Here is a 23,075-nt window from a genome sequence, read left to right on the forward strand (position 1 = left end):
AAAGTTCATTAATGTGAACTTTAAACCCCTGGGAATTTACAGTTGAAACTCTCTAGATAGTTGTCTGCACATTTAATTTTATTATGCAATTATAGTGGGAGTCAGTATTACTAAAATTCATGTCAGGTTTAGCTATGAAACTGTACATCCCCATCACTAACTTCCTCAAACCAACCTACTTGAAAATATCCTTAAGTTAGGTGACAAATATATGAAGCTACCTCAAGAAATAACAGTTTCCATTCATGTTATAGATATATAAAAAAAAAAGTTATAAATGTTTATGTTATAAAAATAAATAAATCAGCCATTTATTATTTCTCTGAAGGACCTTAACCAAAACATGTAAATTTTATTTACCCCACAGTTACTATGATACAGTAGTTTATTATTATATTTTTGCTTTTTTTATTCATGCTAGTGAATATATTTGAAGATGTAAATAAGTCTACAGTGTCAAGATGCAAATATTCCACACTTACAGTTCTTCACAACCTTTCTAATAAGCTTAAAAGCTATTAAAAAGTTAAGTTTTCCAGTTTATCTAAGGTATTGTCTTAAATTAGATAGTAATGAAGAAAAAAGCTTTCAAAACAAAATGTAAATTAATAAAATGTAATTTCTGCATGCCTAACTGAGGTTAATAGAACCTTTTTATAGTTTGGATTTTTTTTTTCTAATTAATTTGAGCTCCAACTTTAGTGAGAACAGTAATTTTTTAGCACCTCTAAAAATTAGCTTCTGTTGCCACTAGATAATTTACACTTCGTGGATCCAAGTGTTCCGAAGCCAAATGAGGTCTTTCAGGTACAAAACCATGTTAGATGAGGCTTTTGTCACCCACCCTGCCACACACACAGTGAAAATTCTGAAAAACTTCAAAATTTGAGTAGGTGGCTGACTGCAACTAGTGAAGTTAGAAGAATGGAGAAATATCAGAGGGAAAACGAATGGAGAAGAACATGTGAATTAGATCCAACAAGCAGCCATACGCAAATGAGAACCAGAGGATATTCTATGCAATTAAACTGGGGAATGTACCATGGAGATGGAGAGCAGAGGGAAAAGGGAAGAAAAAGAAGGAAATATTGAAAAGTGTGAGAGCACCTAAGAAATATTAATCTTTCCAAGATGAAATGGCAAGGAATGTCCTTTGCATAGTAAACTAAAGCACTCAGCAGTTCCATTAATCCTGAACTGTCACTATGCTCTTGCATGGACAGCAGCAGTTCTCTACACATGCTAAGGGAAAACTGAAAACCCGTCTAAGGACAATTACTAACAAAATCAAAAGAAGGCCTTACATTAACCTTCCAGTCATCAGATACTACATATAGCAGGTAAATATCCAAAATTTTTTGTTTACTTGACTATATATAGCTGCAGCAGCTGTTAGCAAGATGAAATAGGATTTCAACTTTTTATTCAATTAAGTTGTCTAAAATCTCACTTCCACCTACTTGTGCTTTCCATTACTATATAGCAGTTCTCTAAGAAACAAGGAAGAAGAAAGCTAAAAGTCTCTAGACAATTATTTAGCTGCTTTTAATTAATTATGCCAGTATGAATTGGGAATTAGTAAACGCTCTTCCTCTTAAACCTCCAAAACTTGGTACGATCCCAAAGGTTCACAAGAGGGCTGTCAAACAGTAAGAAAAGCACAACGTTTCCTAGTAACTTTAGCAAAAATGAGATCAAATATTTTTTTAGGAAGGTCATTATAATTTAATTTATGCAATTAATGAATAAGCTTTCTTTCTAAAAGTTGAGTTGCTCCTCAAAGAGCATAAGAGCATACCTTTTGTATGATTCTTCAGTTGTAATTTTGTCCTTAGCTAAGTGTATATGTGTATATATATATATATATATATATGTTTTATTGTTGTTAAAGAAGACAGTAGCATAATAGTCTCTGACCCTGCTGAATAATCAAAAAGAGGCAGCTACTCATGTAGAGACTTAGCATGTAAGCAGAAAAGACAGGGAAAAGATAATATTTTTGAATCAGCAGGATCTGGTATCTGAAGCCAGTTATTTTGAAAATCTGATGCATCAGTAGGAAGTTAATATTGGTTTTACATACATTTGCCTTATGCCAAGATATTGATTCCATATTCTGAGTGATGGCATCAAGGAAAAGAGATTGGTACAACACTGGGAGAGACCCAGTTTAGGAACACCAGTTCCTTAGAAGAACAATCTGGAGAATTTTCAATGAAAGCTAAGCAACAAAAATAGCCCAATTTGTGATTTCGTTATAAAGCTTTCCAGACTTTATAAATCACCAGGAAGGAGCCAGAATCAGTTTTGAATAGCTCATCATATATATAGCTTTATGATGAAGCTGTATACTTTAAGGTAACTTCATGGGTAAAGATTTCAATTGTGTAATTTAGATTGCTCATAGGTTAATTTGTTCTGTGACAGAAAGGAAATACATTCTTTAAATTGGTGCAACAGAGCATATGAAGTTCTTTCCAATGAAATCACTTGAAAGTAATGCTTACTGATTTTTCAGCTTTTATTTTCTGGATCTGGTAATGGTTTTAACATTAACTTTTTATCTGTGTAGGCTTCTTCAGACTTACTTTTCTAATCAGTATTTTGTATTCTACCCAGCACTACTTTCCTACTCTACACTCACTAAGACTCTCAAAGACTTCAGTGAAATAAACCTATAATGCCTACTGAATTCTAAAGAAAATGCTGATTGTTGGTTTGTTTCAATTTTTAAAACTGAACTATCAGACACTGTTTGTAAACCAGCTCTTGGAGTGTAGCCTAAGATATAGATTAAAGGCCATGTTACATCTTATTCTACTTTAAAAGGCATCTAGTTAAATTTTGTTTCTTTTGGAGTTAATGAGAAAACCTTCAGCCTTCTGTGGGGTTGGAATTTCACTATTAATGATTAAAACAAAGGAGGAAGAAGGAGATGTCATGTGACGGTATTACACTTACCACTGAAAATAATTTTGAGTAGAATTTGGAGACTTTAATATTAAAGGCATGAATTATTTCATATTAAAAATAAATAGTTTTGAAGATATGGCAATGGAATCAGGGCTAGTATTAAGAAAAATTCAATTTAAAAGCTTTCAGTAGAGTTCTGGTTTATATAGGAAATGTGTTGGACACGCAAGTTATGGTTGAATCATAGAATGGTTTGGGTTGGAAGGGACCTTAAAGATCATCCAGTTCCAACCCCACTGCCATGGGCAGGGATACCACCCACTAGATCAGGTTGCTTAAAACCTGATTTGAAACAAGAGAGATCGATTTTGAATTAGTAAGCTATTGACAATAGCAAACAAGTTGGTCACAGAAACAATGTTATAGAACATGTGTATTTTGTCATACCAATAGGAGTAATAAAATTTTATTCTTACCATTATACAGCAAATTATCCTAGAAGGCAGCAAATTCCATACTCGTGATGTTTACCCATTACTCCGACATGGAAATTTATTTGTAAATTAAACAGTTACTTTATAGGTAATGCAGAAGTTTATAAATTTACTTTAATGATAAATAATATTAGGTATTTTTTACCTGGCAAATATAATCTGTTATATTCATAAATATTTTAAGATAATATCTTTTACTGTTTAGTAAGTGGTTTCTAAGGGGATTTTCAGCGTTTACAATGTCGTATTATACATAAATCCTGGTATCTACAAGCAAAGTGTATTAATTACTAGGATAAAAAAATGCAAGTTATTTTATATAGTCTCTTGTTAAATAATGCCATCTTAAGGCAACCAGGGAGGAGGAGTTTTGTTTAGACATACTTAGTATGATGAAGCAAGTTGCGATAGCTTGACCTATCTGCCTATGTAATGGGAGTAATTTGTTGACAATACCATCAACTCTTTGCATCTTGACAAGTCACAAACTCCATTTCTTCCCTGCAAGTCTAAAAAACTGTTCATTTTTAACCAGCTGCCACGCTATTAAACATATCAGAAGAAACGACTGCTCCTTGAAAGGAAATTGGAAATGAGCACTGATGTAGCCTACCACCTCTCTGCAAGTGAGAAAATAAACTGGCCAACTTAGGAACATGTTCATCACCTTCAAGAGTGACTACATGGAACTGAGGCTGCCCAAAGAGTACCAGCACATGTGTAGAGTAAAAGCTCACTCCAGGCTGGCCCTGCTGCTCGCTGTGCTCTTGGGAGACACTCCTAACAAATGCAGTCTGCACAGGGTAACAGGTTATACCAAACCAGAAAAGCTTCAGTGGAGAAACACAAATTCCATTACATCTGATTTATCCTGTCACAACTGAATTACAGCAACACACCTCTGTTCACCATGTCCAAAATTTGCCTAAAGGCTTTGGGCAAATAAAATAACCACTGCACGTGAACATTTACCATTGCAGTTCTGAGACGACAGCAGTGGCTAGAAGCCCATCGATTACCACACACAGGTACGTGCCACCCATGCTACACATAACTAAAGGAAAACTGACCCATACTTTATTTTGCTTTAGTATCAGAACATTGCTACTATTGGTGCTAAAGCAATCTCTGTAAGTGTTGACATTTTTTATTCCCAAGCAGGATTGGAGCTTTACTTTCTGTTCATCTGAAATTAAAGTCATTATTCCATTTAAATGTTACAGGACCTGAAAAGCTCAGATCAAATTCATTCATTAGAATAAAGTCAGAAAGTTATTTACACCAGATTCAACAAAGTTTCATGTGGTTTGCCTCCTTGAATAAAATGTATGTGAGTTTCTGTTAGACATGAAAAAAATGAGTGTCTTGGTGTTCCTGGGTTCCTAGCATGAGGGTTATGGTATGTGTGCAGGCAATGTCATGACATTTATCAACTTTTTTTTTTTTTTTTTAGTTAAGTTGATAAATGGGAGGTATTCTGTTCCTGCTGTATTTCCACAAGTTTTGATTAATGCAAACACTGCAAACATAAGCATGAACTTTCCACTCCCTTCTTTCTTCCTTTTCATAAAAGGCTCTTTTCTCTGTTAGCAAACTCTGCAAGAACCTCCCTTAGCTTGCAGCTGTCTAGTGCTGTCTCCCAAATGGCAATTGTTTAGAACATCTCGTCTGGCATCTGCTCTTTGCTGCTACCTTACTGCATATGCATGGGGAATGGGGCAGAAATAACTTAGAGCTGATCAATTTTTCAAGTACACTTTCGTAAACTCAAGTAAAAACCCTAGTATTTTTCCTTTAACTCTTTAGAGGAAGTACTGTGTATTATCAATGTCATTATTAATACAGTAGCTGCTGGAGAGAGATTTTACTACAAAGGAAAGGAGGGAAAGGTGGAAGAAACACAAACAGATGTTGTGCTACTGAGTCCTCCCTTGTTATTGCACTGGATTAGTGACCACAGTTTACATGGTTGCTGGTAGGCATCAAGTTAGCTACAGCAGTTGAGTGAAAAGACTATTAATGTCAAGAACTGAAGTTCAAAAACCACAGGAGGATGTCTATTTCAAGGTACAGTCTCGGTTTTGGTTTGTAACTTTAAAAGCTTGATTCAGTCTATATATGACACAGCTTTTAGTGTAGTTCTTGATATCCAAGAGCAGTAGAAAACTCCTTCAACAGAGCATCAGCTGCACCTGGATGCAAAGTCTGCACGTTCTGGAGCTGGCCACAGTACTGTGGCTCTGCTAGTGTAACCATCCAATGACTAAATGCCTTTAGCCAAATTCAATTGGCTTTGCAGATATGAGAAAACTAAATGAGCAACATTCAAGAGTAAAGGAACAAGGAGGTGACAGCTAAACATACTATCAATTCTTCCAGGCTTTTTCTGAGCCACCTAGGTAGAAATTCTTCGTGGGCTGGCTTAAGGAAGAAAGGAGTGTTTGTGAATTACACACATTTCACTATAAAAATACTTTTAAACTGACACTGTTTTCTTTTTCCTTAAATGTACAACAGCACGATTTACCATTAGCTGTTGGAATGCTTGGGAATAGAGAAATCAAGTGTCTGCCCAAAGGGTATCAAAGAAATCAGTGCAGGAACTAAATACAGAATTAGTCTGTTTGCAATTTCAGCTGACACCATTAAATCAGCTCGTGTACCCTTTCTGTTTTTTTGTTGTTTGGGTTTTTTTTTTTCCCCCACAAAGGATTAAAAGGACTTCAATCTCTAGTGTGGTCAGTCTGGTACGTTTCACAATACTAATTATAATTTTGAAAAAAAAAAAAAAAACAACATAGAAAAACAAACTAGATTTTTCCGCATTAAGAGTAATTGGCACCATCAGCGAAGAGTCAGCACTTACCCTGTAATGGTCAATTCAACAAACATGTCTAAGTGCCAAACCACAAGCCCTCACAATTCTGTAAACCCAGTTAATTGCTTCTTTTCAGGTTGAGAGTAGGCTTTTTTTTATGATTGAATTAAGCACATTAAAAATAACTTTGATAAATTCTGTTCCTTAAAATTTTACAGATGAGTTGTAGGCTGAAACAAACATTTTTAAGTACATATTGAAAAGCAAACAATATAACAGCAACTGTATGTTGTACACAGCTATTCTGGGCAAAAGGTCTACTCTGCTCCACTGAAATAACTTCAAATCTGGTATAATTTAGCAGAATCCACCCATCATCCCCAGTTTATTTTCTTGATGGAGATTTACTGAAGCAAGCCAAAATCTTTCAAATCTTCTACAGAAAATTATTTTCCATTTATGAAAACTGTGCAGGATTTTTTTGACTGGCAATTTATACTTGCAACTATTTTTTACTTGAAATTGCTGTTTCCAGATAATAGCTTTACACTCATTAATGCAGTGAAAACAAATGTTGCTGCCAGACCTTCTCCTGCCCTTTGTTTTCCCATTATCCATAAAGCAGCCTTCTTCATTTCCATTGAAATGGTGTTGGAGTTGTATTCCCAATGCAAAGCAAAGCAGAAAGATTGCAGTACAAAATGTGACTTTTTTTTTTTTTTTTTTAATATAATGTACAGTAATGTCACTTCCCTCTTACCAGTTCTTTGTTTTACCAAAGAACAAGTTGTCTGAAGGAGTTAGGTGTTTTCACCCTGGAGAACAGAAGGCTTGGGGGGAACCTCATCACAGTATTCCAGTACTTAAAGAGCAACTACAAAGAAGACAGACTCTTCTCACAAGGGGCCACATGGAGAGGACAAGGGGCAAAGGGTACAAGTTGTACAGGGAGATGTTTCATCTCAATATAAGAAAGATATTTTTTTTCCAATGAGAACAATCAATCACTAGAACAACCTCCCCAGGGACGTGGTGCAGTGCCCACCACTACAGGTGTTCAAGATGTGACTGGACAGGGAGCATGCTACATAATCTCATCTAAGCTCCCTTTCCCATGAAAGTTGGGACCAGATGGTTTTTTGAGGTCCTTTCTAACCTGGGCTGTTCTATGATTCTGCGAATCTAACTGTCTGCTTACCCTTTAAATCACAATTTGCATGCCTTGCTCACAAGAGTAGTTCACAGCACTGGTAGATGATGAGCAAATTGTCCTTATTTTTTTTTTCTTTTTTTCAGTAGTAGAGTACACTCTTAAAATATATGAAGCAAGGTCTGCTTTATGTTGCTTTTACAGGTATGATGTTGATGTCAGAATTAGATGGAGATGATAATTTTCATTGCAAACACAGGCATTGTTTCTGCATCACAAAATTGCATAGCTTCACAAAAGCTTTGCAACAGGGCTGTACAGGGGAGTTTTAAAAAGCAGCCACAGTAAAAGTCTGACACACTGCTGATAACCATTCATAAAAATTTAGGGCTTTTCCACAAGAAATTCTGGATTTTCTTGTCTAGAACTGGAACAGCTCACATACTGAAAAGATTTTACCAAAAAGGATATTTTCAGAAGTCTTGCATGTAAATATCTCTTGCTCACCATCTTCCAGGTACTCTGCTACCTGGCAATTCAGAGCACTACCCAAAGGCAGCATTTAGGGTGACTGGCTTTCTGAAGGTTTGCATCCAGCCAGCTCCAGATAGCTGACTTTGGGCTAGGACTAATGCATAAGACATTTTTGTCATTGTGGATAGTTTTCTCCACCCATGCAATCTGAGAAGATAAAACCCATCTTAAATTAAATTTCTGTGGTGTTCTGGTAACATATGTTAGTAGTTTGTGCGTTTGTTTAATTTTAATTGGATATCAACATAGGGATGTTTTCCATTTAGTTTCAGGTTTCTTCTGTTCCAATTTCCCAACAACCAGATAATCTGAATGACAGCCTATCCCAATATTGCAGTTTGGGTTTGACAAATAAAGGCTAAGCTTCCATATCAAATAAACATACAATGGCAATCGTTCAAACTGATAAATATAGATAGGTGAGTGTTTCGTAGCTGACAACTGAGAAATACAATATCACACATATTGTGGTTCAACCTCCACTTTATCTTCAGGAAGCAAACATATAACACTCTGTGTAAAGTTAAACAAAACTGGAAGCAATTAGTTATCCCTTTCATGTAACATATCAGTAAGTTGTGAACTGGCTACTTCCAAATATTGAATGATGTATTTATAATAGTTCCTCATTATCCAAGTCACAATTTTAAACAGTTTTAAACACATTTTGTTTTTTCTAGAATTAAAAAATCATCATACTTCCATTTCTAATATGACAGAAAAACATTTATTTAAAATTAAAAAAAAAAAAGAAAACAAAATAAAACATAAATTCAATTTCCAAAAGTCTGAAATGGAGAGAGGAAAAATAAGTATTTTTGACCACACATTAAAGAAGGAAGATTATCTTTCCCCTAACCAAAAGATAATAGGAACTTCCACAAAATATTTTATTTCTGCCATTCAGCATTTTATACTAGAAATCATTCCTTTCCAGAAAATTTCAGATCATGTAACAAGATTCCTGCAAATCAGGCATATAAATATCAGCATCAGACTGTGTTTTTTGCTGGACACACAGGAAACCTGTGGCAGAGCCTGGAACCAAATCTTTACTTCCACGTTCCAACCCAGCTGATCAAGCCATGAACGGCTCCTCCTCATCACACTGATTTTATTTACAGTTCACTTTCCCTTTAGGATGCTATAAAAGTGTCCAAACTTAAGAACAGAAGTGCAGCTCTTGGTTACAGTACAAAAGCATATTTTATTAATTCTGTTTATGTTTTATATATTGAAAAATTCTGTTTTGAAAACAGCACATCTAACAAACTATTTAGCATGACACCGAGTAAATTTCACATGGCGTAGAACTTAAACTAATTTTCTACTAATTAAAACAGCCAACATTTTCATTCTTGGCCATCATGTTGTTTCCTGGTACCTGCTCCAGACAAATAAGAAACCAAAATCCTCAAATTCTTAGCAAAGGTTTCTAAGGTTTGATGCTATCTGTTTTACTTTTGAAATTATATTGTTCAAATGCTGCCTGGCTTCCCCCATTGCAACAGAAGACAAAGTCAAGTCCAATCCCTTAAAAAGAAAGACTAGAATTTTCAGACATTAAAAAAAAGAAAAAGATAAATTACCTGGATCTTCTATAGATAAGTTCTTCGTTAACCATTGAACAATGTCTGAACCTAGGAACAAAACAAAAGGCATTTTTAGATTAATAAGTTTCCTCTTCCTATTCTTCATTTCCCTGAGCCAATTAATATTGTTCTACCATGTAAGGAGTATCTAATTTTTTTTGCTCAGTTTGTCTAGAAAGAAATAGAACTTTCTATTTTTTATTTTTAGTTTTGGGTTTGGGTTTTTGAGGGGGTTTTTTAGTTATATTTTAGCAAAGAAACAAAACACTCCTTTCTTTAGGCCAAGACTCATGAAACGTAATGGAAGTGCATTAAGGGTATGATAATAGCCTGCATTTCAAAAAACACATTACTGAAAAATTTACATAGAAAACCCAACATTTTATTAACTTAGTAAGTTTTCCCCACCCTCCAAATTACTGTACAAATGAAACCTGGAAAATGTAAATGCAATACATATTGTGATTATGCAGTCTATGGAGTATATGCTCCAGGCAATGCTGGAGGCTTAAAAACCTCCTTGGGACTGAAACATGGCATTATGAGCTGCTTGTAGGAGCTGCACTTTGTGTTCAACTTTACCTTCTGGATTTTACTATCTAATTATTTAACTATCATTTGATTTATTTACTATGTAACTAGATTATTTAAGTATCACTTCTGCTGTAGTTACTTTCAACCCATTCTGCTGGCTACCAGTAATGGCATATTTGGTTACCTAAATGTGTACTAACAATTTTTCAAACTCCGCCTCATGGCTAAGCTCTTGACAGAACTCATTTTTCCACTGGTGCTAAAGCTCTTCCCTTACCACTCTGATCTCTCTTCTTCTGTATCCCTTCATTTACTGCCTATCCATTTCTTCCTATTGAATTTCCTGTCCTTATTTTAAGGTGCCATATGATGCTCGCCTCTTAACACCTTCCATACCAGACTCCCTGCTGTCTTTCGCACCGAGTATTCTTCCAAGCCCACCTCCATGCTCCTCTTGGCCATGCGCCTCCTATCACACTTTGCACAATATGTGCCAAGTCACAAGCTGGTCAGTCTTGTTTTTCAGACTGAAAGCTACAGTTGGACTTCACCCACTGTGAGCATGAATTACCAAATAAATTATGAAGCAGTTCTGCAGACAAAAAAAGACAGAAACATTCATGATTTAAGCAACTTTCAATAAGCAAATTGGCTTAAGGGGAAAAATATACTGAAACACTGAGGAAAGTTATGTGCATAGTCTCCATGTTTCATGATGGTTGCATCATGCTTCCAGTTCAGACAAGTGACATACTAGAGAGACATGTCACCTAAGACTTCCTTATAGAAACAATATTTTAATTGCTCATCCATTCCTCAGCAGACATAGTAACATGATTCCTTTTTAAACCTTAGATTTAAAAATATAATAAAAATCTACACAATCTACATACATATAATCCAAGTCAGAACAATAAAATCTCATGACTGGGCAGTAACACATAACATTAGAATGTGGAGGGTATTTCCCGTCACTCCCTAGATTGAGATTCCTTCTTGTACTTCCCATAGTGCATGATTTCCTTTGGTCTTCTTAAGAAAATTAATATAAAAAATAAATAAATCAGAGAATAAAGAACATTTATTTCTCCTTACTTTCATAATTTTAAAATAAGAGCTGCAAAATTATAATCTTTGCTGCACTTATTGTATAGTTTTTCACAGATTTGCAAAGCCTGGTTGAATGTATCATAACTTTGGAAGTGTGTATGCATTACTAAATTGATGACATACCAATGAAAACTGTGGAGATTTTATAACCATGTCCAAAGCAGAGATTTTCATTACTATGTTACAAGTCTAAATTTTGATAAACTCCAGTGGCACAATTTTTCATAGCATTTACACAGAATTATTCTTTAAGTGAGGCAATTTATGTCTGCATGCTGTTGGATGTGTACAAGATGTTTCAGACACATTCCTACCTCAAAATAGTCTATTTGTATGCATTGTTATAAATACAATTTGTCCTTTATTTATACATATGAACTTAACAAGGCTGACACTGAAGGAAGAATTTTAGCTTAGAATAAGATGAAACTTCATAGATTTCAATGACACAGTTCCAAGCCTAGCTCTATTTTTATGTCAGCTGACTAGAGAAGTTAGTAATCCCTAAATATTTTCCTAAATCTTCAGAAGTCAGAGACAAAAAGTAATCAGAAAAGCAACATGACATTTTTGAATATTGATTCTCAGCTTTGGTTTCCTTCAAATCTCTCAGGTATCATACGGGAATTAATTTTCTATTCTTTTTACCTCACCTTAAAATACTTCTTTCCACTTTACCTCTCTTGAAAACTCTCCTACAGTGACACGCTATATTCCTCAGTCCTCAGCTCCTGGCATCACATTTGCACATGTGGTCTGCACATCAGAAATTCACCTCCATGTATTATACTGTCTTCTGGCTTATTATAAATAATAGTGGGAAATGGGATTTCTTGACAATTGCATCATCTGATTTTGAAAGTTCATTACTGCTCTATTCACATTTTACACCAAAGCTATTCCCCTGGTACCCAAAAGCCTGAACAGCAGTTTAAGCCAGCTATCACATTTGAACACTCCAATGATTTCAGCTGCATGGCTTCAATGACAAAAGCCCAGATGAATAAATATTAACATGAACACCCTCCCTCTAGTGTGAAGGCTATTCAAGTAAAACAAAGTTGCAAACAATCTGTCATAGAACAAGTGAGAAATTTATCCATTGATATTCTTTTGGGAGATTGTGGCCACCTCTAGTCCTAAAAAGAATCATAAAAGTATTATCTTCACAGCTTGCTGTGTGTTTTTTTAGCTGCATCTTTTAAAGTCTAATCAACAAGATTATTTCATTCAATCATTTCTGTGCCCTTTTCTAGGTTTATTACTTATGCAAATGTGTTTCTGAAAAAGAAAACCATTACTCTAATGTCTTACCTCAGGAAAAGAACAAGGTAGCAAAACAGGCGAATGCTTTACAGGAAAACAATATTTCCTATGAGTCCTAGCTTTGAAAATTGGATGACCAGTAAATTCATGTCATTTTTCATACACCACATCTCACATCTACAGGAAATATGATCCAAGAATTAGGATGAAAGAGATTACAGACTTCATTATTTGTAAAAGGGAACTAATATGGGATAAAACATCTTTAACCTTCAAATCTGAATCTGCCTTATCACCAGGAATCTATCAAAAAGACATTTTAGGGAACCTGCTACCTTGGTGTTGGACTCCTCTGAAAAGGAAAACTTCAGCACTCCAAAACAGAAAATGTTTACCATGTAAGAACAATACTCAGTTTTTGTGTACTGTTAAATGTGCCAGTCACTGGTAACGTGATAACAAAGCCCCAACAATAACATATTCAAAGTAGATTCTCAAGCTAAATTCTCCAGTTCTCACTGCCTCCTTCCCAGAATGCAGCTAAAAGGCAAGCTGGCTATTAAATTTCTAAGGTGGAAAAGACTGAAGTTAAGTTGCCAACTGAAATTTGAAATCCCAGGAAAAGCCTCAATTTTCATGCCAATTTCTATAGCAAAACTGGACAAGGCAAAGTGATAATCTGTAATAATAAATTACAGCTAGCACAAACACAAAACAGAAAAAAAAGGGTTTTTTACACTCAGAGCCTGAGAGCCAACAGTGAGATTCTTTAAATGCCAGCACCTATCCAGATAAAGGCAGCAAAATTTACAAGACCTTACTCAAGCAGGAAAATATGAGAAACTTTCAACTTCTTTAAAGAAAGAGGGAAAAATTATGTCTGTGTTCATATATAAGCAAAAAAAGAATAAGGCATGTTCTTTGTAAAATCTACTTCCTGAAAACTCCACAAGAGATTAATTTGAAATGAAATGGACCAAAAATAGCAGTTGCTGAACCCATCCAGCATCTTAAGAAAATATTTTTGAAGAAAGTGTGCTCTCTGAACACTGCAATGCTAATTTCCAAGTCAAAGTCATAAAGGCCAGAGCAATGCTAAGGTTAGCTTTCAAGAACAAAACTCTTACTTTAAACAGGTCTTCACAGAGTGCATTTCAAAAAGGTCTTAATTCTGAACTGTAGAAAATCTCACAGGAATCATAGACCTATCTTTTCTTATGCATAGATGCAATAAGCCATGTAAGTCTTGATCTGACAACAAAAAGATATGAATAGTAGTTCGACAAAATAAAATAAAAAGTTCACAATGCCCTATCTTTTTAACAATTCAAAAACATATTTAGCTGAAGAAGATTCAAGCTGTGAAAAAGTATATTTTATTAACTGGAATCACAAACCATAAGACCACTGAGAAACTTAACGATTTCTTATTTCATAAGGAGACATAGTCTTTCAAAAAAATACTCTTTTACTGCTAATATATTAGTTTAGAAACTAAAATCTATTCTTACTTTTACTTGTAGACCTCAAGGTATTTACAGATGATGAAGAGAGACAGGGAGACAGGGAGCTCCCCTGCGTTACTGATACCAAGAGAGGGGTTTGTTGTTGACAATCCAGCAAACACTCTATCTTCATCAAGACTTTTGCCATCTGAACTCTCTACAGCAACACAACCACCCTGTGCTGGGAAAGCTGGCAAGCTGGGCCTGTTGGGTAGTTGCTTTTTTGCTGAAAGGCAGCAGCAGATCATCTGGGAGCTCCCTTGAGGGAACCCCTTGGTCAGCTGGGTCACCTTCAGCACTTCACCACCACCACCCGGACTTGAGAACCTGGAGAACTTTACGCGGGGCAACTCACACTAGGGAAAACTTAATAAACATTACTCTAGAAAGTACCAGTTTCTAAATTTAAGACAACAGGACTGTTACTGAATTAGTAAGGAAAGAGCTCTGCATTACCACTGGTTTGGGGTTCTGGTTTGGTTTTGTTTGTTTGTTTCATTGGGGGAGGAGGAAATTGTGTCATTTTTTACTTCCATCTTCAACACCATTGCTTTGTCACACTACTTCATGGTGATACAAGAGGAAATTAATTTTAGTTACTGATGCACATTTCAAAATCCTTCATCATGAGTGCCTGAAAAAAATATAATATGTAATTGCGTTTCTCACCGCTGATTCAGATACTGGAAACACAGAAACTAGATCAGATGAGCAGGGAGACTGTAGAGGCTGGTGGCCTGTCAGGTTCTCAGCCCTAGTTGTTTTCTCACAAAAATTGCCCTCCAGGAGCTGAACTCTGCAAGAATGGGCTTTCACTGAATGGGTGAATGGGACAAGATGATCTGCATTCTCCCTGAAGTTTTCACAGGCACAAACCCGAGCATATGTTGTTACTCTGTTATAGCAAAATGGATATTTTACAATTTCTTTTCTTTCTCTGAGAAGTATAGTTTCTGTATGAATTCTGTATGCATGTAACTGAAAGAAATCAAGTAACTTATTTCAGGGCAGAGGGAAGAAAAGCAATGGTTATATTAGCTTTTAGTATACTTATGGAAAAAACATAATTGTATCCATACTGGATTATTCAGGTTATTTTTCCCCTATATCTATTATAACAGAGCAAGGAGGAGGTTTGCATCACTTTGATAGTGCTGTGCACAGAAAAGTGAAAGACAGAAGGGTGTAAGAGTCTCCTCTCTGAGGCTGGGGTTGCAATAGTACTTAAAGGAACAAGTGGTTATTTCCCAATAAATTTGGGCTATAATCAGTACTAAACCGCATCGGATTTCAGTCTAACAGAAAATGTATTTAGAGGTGCTTTGATTGCCCGGTTCTTTCTTAGTTTAAGAAGTAAGCTGGTAACAAATGTTTAGATGGTAAAAAAGAGAGATAAGGGGGGGGGGGGGGGGGGAGAAAGATAAGGATACAAAGAAGATGTGTAACTAAATTTGGATTTATTTTATACTAATTTAAAATCATTCCACCTTGTATTTTTATTTAACAGTTTTCTCTTTCTTTTCTCTCTTCTTTTGGATTATTGTAAAATGAATGTATAGACCTAATCATGTATAATTCTTTACCAGGAGTGGCAACAGAGATGACACTGTGATAATTTTAATACATTGCTGATTGCATTTACAGATTTAGCCTACTGACCTTTACTATTTAAATGGGTTGACTTTTGAAAGAAAGACATCATTGACCAAAGTGCAGTTTGATTAAGGAAATTTGCACCTCAACTTTCACACACTTATTTCTGCCACTTGCTTTTTAAAATTATTGATGAAAATCAATGCATAAACTTATTCTTTTGACTTCTTATAGTTGGAGGTGGACCACACATTTGTTAGTACCCTTACACCTCAAGGGAGCTTGTACCAGTTGCAGATTTAAAATATCTCATCTATACTAACTGTACAAAGAATATGACATATTTTAATGAAACTACTCAGGCACGGAAGTAATTATGGTCTTCTAGTTCTAGAATAATATAAACTGCGATATGCTTTTTTTTTTTTTTTCAAGTGAAGACGGACACAGTGGTTCGCAGAAATAAAACCCTCAAATGAATCATCCTACTGCTCTTGAGTTGGACCCTTTAAATCCAGACTGTAAAAGTAGCCCTCAACAATAGTCAAGCCTAGAAGGGCAGAAAGGTTCCATACTTCTGGCTAGCATAACCCTGTGTTGCTTCAGATTTTTAAATTAACTGAATCTCTGCCTTAGAGAGGAAAATTAATCTACTTTCATATTGTGACAAAGCTAACACAGGATGTGAAAAGTCTCTTCCGCTTCCATACTTGCATGAAATCATTTAATAGAGGTGACAAACAAATTCCAGTAATGCAAATTCTGCAGTCAGGCCCTGCCTCATAACCAAGCTTCAGAACAGAAATCTGGTTCTTAAAGACTATGAGGGCTCACTCTATCCTAGAAGTGCTAATCCACACCGGGTCCGTCTTCTCCAGCAAAAGGAATGGCTGCTTCATTCCAGCAACATTTATCTCTAAAGTTTCTCAAAAGATATCATCTACTTAGATCTCTTCAACAGTCACAAGTGACTGTTTTACAGATGACAGTAGCTGTACGTAATTGGCAATACACCAGTAACCACAGATGGGACCCCTGTAATCCCAAGGCTGTTATAACAAGCACTAGAGTTTAGCATCTTGCTGAAGAATATTGCTTCATGCTAAACATTTGCAAGACATGAGTGATGCTGTTTAGAAAAACTAAGCAGTATGAAAACCCAGCTCATTCATTCTATCATAAAGGAATTTTTATGCTTTTCTTCAAAATGCTGTAAAGTCACATGATCTTGTTTGACTATAATAAAGTATCAGTGTTCAGGTGGCATGGAGAAATAACAGACTATTTTGTACATTCCCCAGGCAACAAAATCTTAACAACTTCTTTTATGTAAAAGGTATTTGTGGGGGGAAAGAAGCAGGAAATACAAGCAGAATTCTGAATGCCATAAAGTGTCCCTGAAGAAATTTAATTTATCAGAAATCTTCATCTCCAAACAGGGAAACAAAAAAAAAAAACCACTTCATTTTTAAATTCTGTATGAATACTCCAGGTAAAACTTCTAAAGCCTGATATGAGCAAGGAGCCAAAGAGGCTTATCTTGAGACCTACTTGATTTCCCATCCAGCAGAAATCTTCAATAATGGTAAAAGAAGATTAGAAGCTAAGTGACTTTCAGTTTTTCTCATCATTATGACCTATCCTTCTCCTCTCAATCGATCCGTCTCTTCACCCTTCAAACACAAGCAAATATATTTGGGTCTATTAAGAGAGAAATAGCTAAGAATTCAGCAGCTCATCATGTTTTCCTTCCCTGATTATCTTTGGGAGCTCTCGAGCTAAATCCTATCCTCTATAGCTTTGGATTCATCTCCAAGTGGAGAGCAGGAACCCTCCAAACACCAAGCATAACTGTGTCCGTGTTCTTCACAACGCTAGTGTGTACTGTGTAAATCAATAGGGAATAAAGCTGTTCCTCGATATTGATGTACCACCTCGTAGGTGAGTGCCTAGCTACCAGCCTAAAGAACAAATTTTTCTCTCTCTCTCAGTGACGGTATAACTTCTTTATACAAAAAAATGAGAAACTCCATGTCGAAGAGAACATCCTCTACTGTCTGCTAATTGTATTCTCTAAAGCACGAGGTAACTTAGTCCAAATTTCTGCTCAGACACCACCTGTTACAGGCATTCGAACCTGAGAGTCTTCACCTCAGTCTTTAAGCATTCTGGCCAGAGCTCCTTTTAAATCCTTTTGCTGGAGCTTTTGTGTTAAATAGTTTGGGAGATAACAGGAGAAAATAAATTATTTGCTACCCTGTAGGACACCCGTTATGGGGAGCTGAGCACCCGGAATCCCCTCCCTACTGCCGTGAAGGCTGGTTTATGGGAAGTAGAACAGCATCAGCAAGTGCATGCTGGTGTCGCGCAAAGCGGTGTATGAGCTTGGAAGCAGCCTCCCTCAAGAAAAGCCCAGAAGGAAATGGGTATGTGACTCCTATCCCAAGTTTGTCCTCTGGTTCCTGAAATAACATGGAAAAGGGCAACAATAACACCACTGTTGCTGAAATATCTTGAACTCTCACTCTGAAAATTCATCAACGATTACTTCAGGAAAACTGACGATACATCTTTGAAGGACAAATTTGCTACTTGGCATAAATAACTCATCTGGCTTTCTTTTTAAGTCTACAAGCTGTTTCACTGTATCTTGCTGACAACTTGGTATAGAAAACAGGTAGATCGATAAGCACAATTTTTTGGAGTTCACTGCTAAGGAACCACCACATAATTTCACAGATCATATCCTAAGTCTTCGTTTTTAATGAGCAAGCAAATTTCAGAACTTAACATACAAACAACTATTGTTAGTTTCGTGATCCTCAGTGGAAAGCAACACCAAGGCAGGTGGTTTTTTTTTCCTTTATCCTATGTATTTGTATACAAGTACTGAAATGAAACTTTTTTTCAGTAATTCAGCAGTTGCTGAAATTTCTAAATGAAGGCATATCCTCAGTCATTTGAATGGCTTTCTTCCTCCGGGGAAGTAAAAATGATACACTTACGCTAGGACTATACTGAGAGTACATGCTAAATATTCCAGGGCAATATGGACACGTGAGACCCAGAGTTAAAGGGCTGCCAAGCAGAAATGGTGTTGGGGTGGTCAGAGGGAAACAGACAACATTATTTCATGCAGTTTTTGTAGATAGGAGCAACCACTGTAAAGAGTTTTATTCCCCTCCTTAACTATACTAAGTGTCCATAAATTGTAAGGTCATCTTATTTTATGATTTGCATAAATCTCAGTTACCCTAGTTTATACTTGTTTAAAATATAAAACCAGACTACTTAATTTGGGATTTTTTTTAAAGAACACATACAATACAACACATCATACCTAGCTGGAAATACTACTTACAGTGTTTCTGCAGATTTCACAATTACAAACAATATCTAAAAGAAAGCCAAGCTAGGAAAAAAAAAAAAAATCATCAAAGTAGCAGTGCAACTATTCAAAGCAACCTTATTAACGTTCTGTAGCATTGCCATCACATACAGCAACTTCTACCCTCTTCGTTTTTACAAAATCAGGTATCACTGTTAGTCAAATGTGTTCTTTCTCTCACACACATATCAGTAAGTGTCTGCAAGTTGCACTTTGGTAATCTTTATAACACAGTAAAAGCTGCCTAAAATTATCCCTGCCACAATAAACAGTTTTGCTTTATGTTTTTTCACATCAGCAGTCTGAAAATAGCATGTAAAAACAGCCAGTCTCCAAGTTCAACAAACAGGCTTTGTGAAAGTCCTCACAGCACTATTGCTTCAAACAATTCTGTAATTTTTTTTCACATTTCCACTTCAATATCTTCAAGAAATATTATATTTTCCTTCTGAAATGATTCTTCTAATTCTTGCCATACTGCCCCCCAAAGACACCCACACACAGATGGCAATGGAAGGAAGTGAGGCACCAATGTAATTTTTGCTAGGCACTTCACATTCACAGAGGATTTTCACAGGGGAATATCCTGAAGTCCTAATTCAGGGGTAACAGGAATAAATATATAAATGACATGATTTGACTTGTGACTTTGACTCCAGGAAGTAAGTCAGTGGAGACACACTGACTTACATTTTTGACATTCGCCCAGGAACAATGTCAACATGCTTTCTTCCTCACAAAGCGTTCCTAGACAATAATAGTTAATTTATACAGCTGGTTTGAAAATGCGTTTTTCCACCGTTGCTATTTCAAAACACTTTTTCGATGACTCATGCTCTTACTGTTCTTTATGCTTAAGACTCTGAAAACTGATGTCCAAACCACCCTTTTGATCATCACAGATTTCCTGAATAACCCCAGCTATTCAATTTAGTTATTTTGACTATTTTCACTTCAGAAAGATTTAGCGATGCTAAGTACAGTATGTGATGCTCTGCAGAAATTCCTGATAAAAGTTGCAGGATTGCATATAAAGAACCCAGAAGTTCCCCAAGAATTGGCTCATTAGCCAGCCATTCTCACACCTACAGAAACATCTGCAATGGGAAACCTCATCTCAAAAAAAGAAATTCTACAACATGGCAGTTGCACAAAATACTTAACTTCAGAGATACCAGCCAGTGTGGGGGCACAGGCTCTAAAGAAAGCCCCAAAATATGAGTTTCCTGACAAAATGCCAAGGAGTTGTAGAATAAAAGTACTTTGGCCAAAGTAATTATCTGGGCTTTTTAGTGCTTTTATTTTTAACACATAGGTCCCACTCTTCTGCAGCCTCTAGCACAGACCAGCTATTTTTCAGCTAACAACAATAAATACAAGATATAAGTTTGCTGAAGCTCAGTGGAAACTTTCCTCCTTAATCCTAATATTCAAGTGTTACACCAGAAATGTCATTGAACTTCGCTCAAGGCTTCTTTTTTCCTATTTGAAATATGAAATGTTTTAATATTCAATAGACCACAGAAAGTTCAAATGAATTTCTATTTTTGATTAAGCTGTGCTGGATGTTTTTCTGCCACTTCCTCCAGATCCATGATTATTTTAATACTGCTATGTCTCAGAGTCTACACTTCAAAGATCAGCTGCAGGGCTACATTTTCAAAAAGGAAAAGAAATTAAGTTATTCAAATTGTAAGTACCTATACTGGAGCATTAGTCTGACTGAAAATCTAATCCCATTCAGCTTTTACCAAAATATGGGATTGTTTCAAGACTTTATTATGCTCAATTGCTTGGCATAATAACAATCACTTACATCATACACCATGGAACGAACTGTGTTAGAAATAAAACTGATCTTTGCTCCAACTCGATAATTCCAACAAATTCAGCATATTTTTCATTTGCAGTCTTTCATTGCTATTCAGAGATTATGAATTAATTTATTCTAAATGTCAATAGTTGTGCTGCACAGCTGTCTGAAGCAGATATGACTGGGTCTGTTCTCAAAGAAATAAAAACTCATGGTTCATCTCATGGTAGTTCTCTACATATGCACCTCAAGCACTTTGTCATAATAAAGGCAAAATCTATTAGCTCTTGAGGATAATTCCCAAAGATTAATTGAAATGTAAGTTGTGCTGACAATTGAAATTCTCTAACATGATTTATCTATCAATGGAGACTTATCAAAAATTTAAATAGACATGAACTACCATTTTACTATGCAATCAACAGCTCTTCAGTTTAAAATGAACTTAATCATACCATCCATAATATGTACTGTATTTCTGTCTAAAACTGGAAATTGAGGTATGGTATACGCCCATATATGTGAGCATATATGGCAGCCATTGTATAAATTATGCTCCCACTAATCACAGTAAACTTAACAAATCAAGAAGTAAGACAGAGAAAATAAATCCCTCTACATTTTGGTTTACCAGGTTCATTCCTTTGCTGCTCAGTTTCCCCAGGGACATTCACATGAGCATTTGTGAGACATTAATTGCAGCCTATAGCTAGTATTGGCTTTTTGTCTATGACATTTTTATAGGAACCCAAAAACAGTGTTTCTGCTTTTACAAGTAACTTGATACCATTTTAATCCAATGCGTTTTAGAAGCAAAGTAACCTGCTTTTCATCAGTATCAGCTTCTGGCAATGACCATAGAGACATGACTAAGGTCTCCATTTTAGGAATGTCTCATGGAGCCTGGACAAAGTAACAACCTCTGAAAAAACCTCCTGTCTTCCCCCATCCCTACCCTTCCATTCATTATGTCCAGAGCTACCATTTGATACACTAATCTGCTGGCTCTTGGGAAGCACTCGGAAATTTATGTGAGCAAGCAGCAGAGAGTCATTTTCAGCCATCCATTATCAGGTAGAAGAATAACAAAAAAGATGATATTCTGAACAATGCTGGACCACTAGCACATGATGCGACCTTTAGTAGGTCACAGGGCTTGTATTTATCTGAACAGAGAAGCATTTTGAAAAGATCAAACTGTAGGTATTAGTGTAATAAATAATACTACATGCCCTGGAGTCTAGATTCTATTCTTCACGGGTTTTTACTGTACATTTCAATGTTTTATTTCATTTGGATGAAACAGCTGAGAACGGATGGTGTCTTACTGTGAACACAGGATGGATCTTTTATAACTTAGACTCACAAATACAGAAGCTTTTTGTGAGGATGAGGCTGTAGCTTATTATTTTTTTCATTTTTCACAAGATGCAGAGAAAAATCAAGTTCATACTGTTGCCTAGGAATACTCAGTGACGTGAATACTACTTTTAGCACCTGTTGCACCTGTCTTTGCTGTTTATATTGTCAGAGTAAGAATAAATAGTGGCAAGATATAAAAAAAGCCTTGGTAAGGGAACATGTATACACAACCATTCACGTACCTCTCCAAACCAGTTCTGCCGCTCTCCTTCCCAGCCTCTGTACACAACAATTTATTTGTATTTTGGCCTTTCCATGTAGTATTTTAAGATCTGTAAGTATTTATGTAAAACTGTGTATGGCCACCATTTCTTCCTTAACCATTGATTACAGACTCCGGAACAGATGGTATACCTTCTTTTGGGAAAATAAAGGCAGGATCAGTAAAGAAATGTAAAGAAAATAGGTATCCAGTACCAGGACTGCTGTTTACTAGTGGAAGATGAGAGCAGAAAACTCCTGTGTTGAGGCCCTGGAGAGAATAAAGATTAGTCTGTCTGCTAAGGAGTTGTGTTGTTAAAATGTGATATGGCCCCAAGGTTGAGATGGAGGGGAAAGGAGAGATGTGGGAAAAACACATTCTTGCTGAATCTACTGAAAAGAGCTAAAATGGATTAATCAATAGATTCAAAAATACAGCTAGTAGCCCTCTACTACATCAGGAAATAAAAGACATCGAAGCCCAAAAAAGTATTTTTCCATTAAATGATTATACTGTTCAATGTGGCAACAGGAATTAATACAATTCTCTTGGTACCCTAATAACAGGTAAGAAATCGATGGAGAGCAGCAATGGGTACCTGTGTCTGGACTAGCAAATAACCTGATGTTGGCAGTAGGTGCATCACTTCCCATGGCTTCATAGCCTGGGAATGGAGCTACTGTCCTCTTCAAAATACAGAGAAAAGGAAGTACTGTTAATATGACAGGTAAGAGTTTTTCT

The 23,075-nt window shown here is 36.0% G+C and overlaps 1 protein-coding gene across 11 annotated transcripts in view; it reads right to left on the bottom strand.

Annotated features, from left to right (window-relative positions):
* Window positions 1-23,075, bottom strand: part of RGS7 (regulator of G protein signaling 7) — a 256,673-nt gene that overhangs the window by 110,007 nt on the left and 123,591 nt on the right. For all 11 annotated transcript variants that reach the window (XR_013928521.1, XM_080389764.1, XM_080389763.1 and 8 more), the window contains exon 4: window positions 9,499-9,549. Coding sequence is in view for 10 of the 11 variants with exons in the window: in XM_080389764.1 (XP_080245890.1) it covers window positions 9,499-9,549 (51 nt within the window). In the remaining variant the exon portion in view is untranslated. The remainder of the gene's footprint in view (window positions 1-9,498; window positions 9,550-23,075) is intronic.

Source organism: Falco punctatus (assembly GCF_963210335.1).
Source record: "Falco punctatus genome assembly, chromosome: 5".
NCBI lineage: Eukaryota > Metazoa > Chordata > Aves > Falconiformes > Falconidae > Falco > Falco punctatus.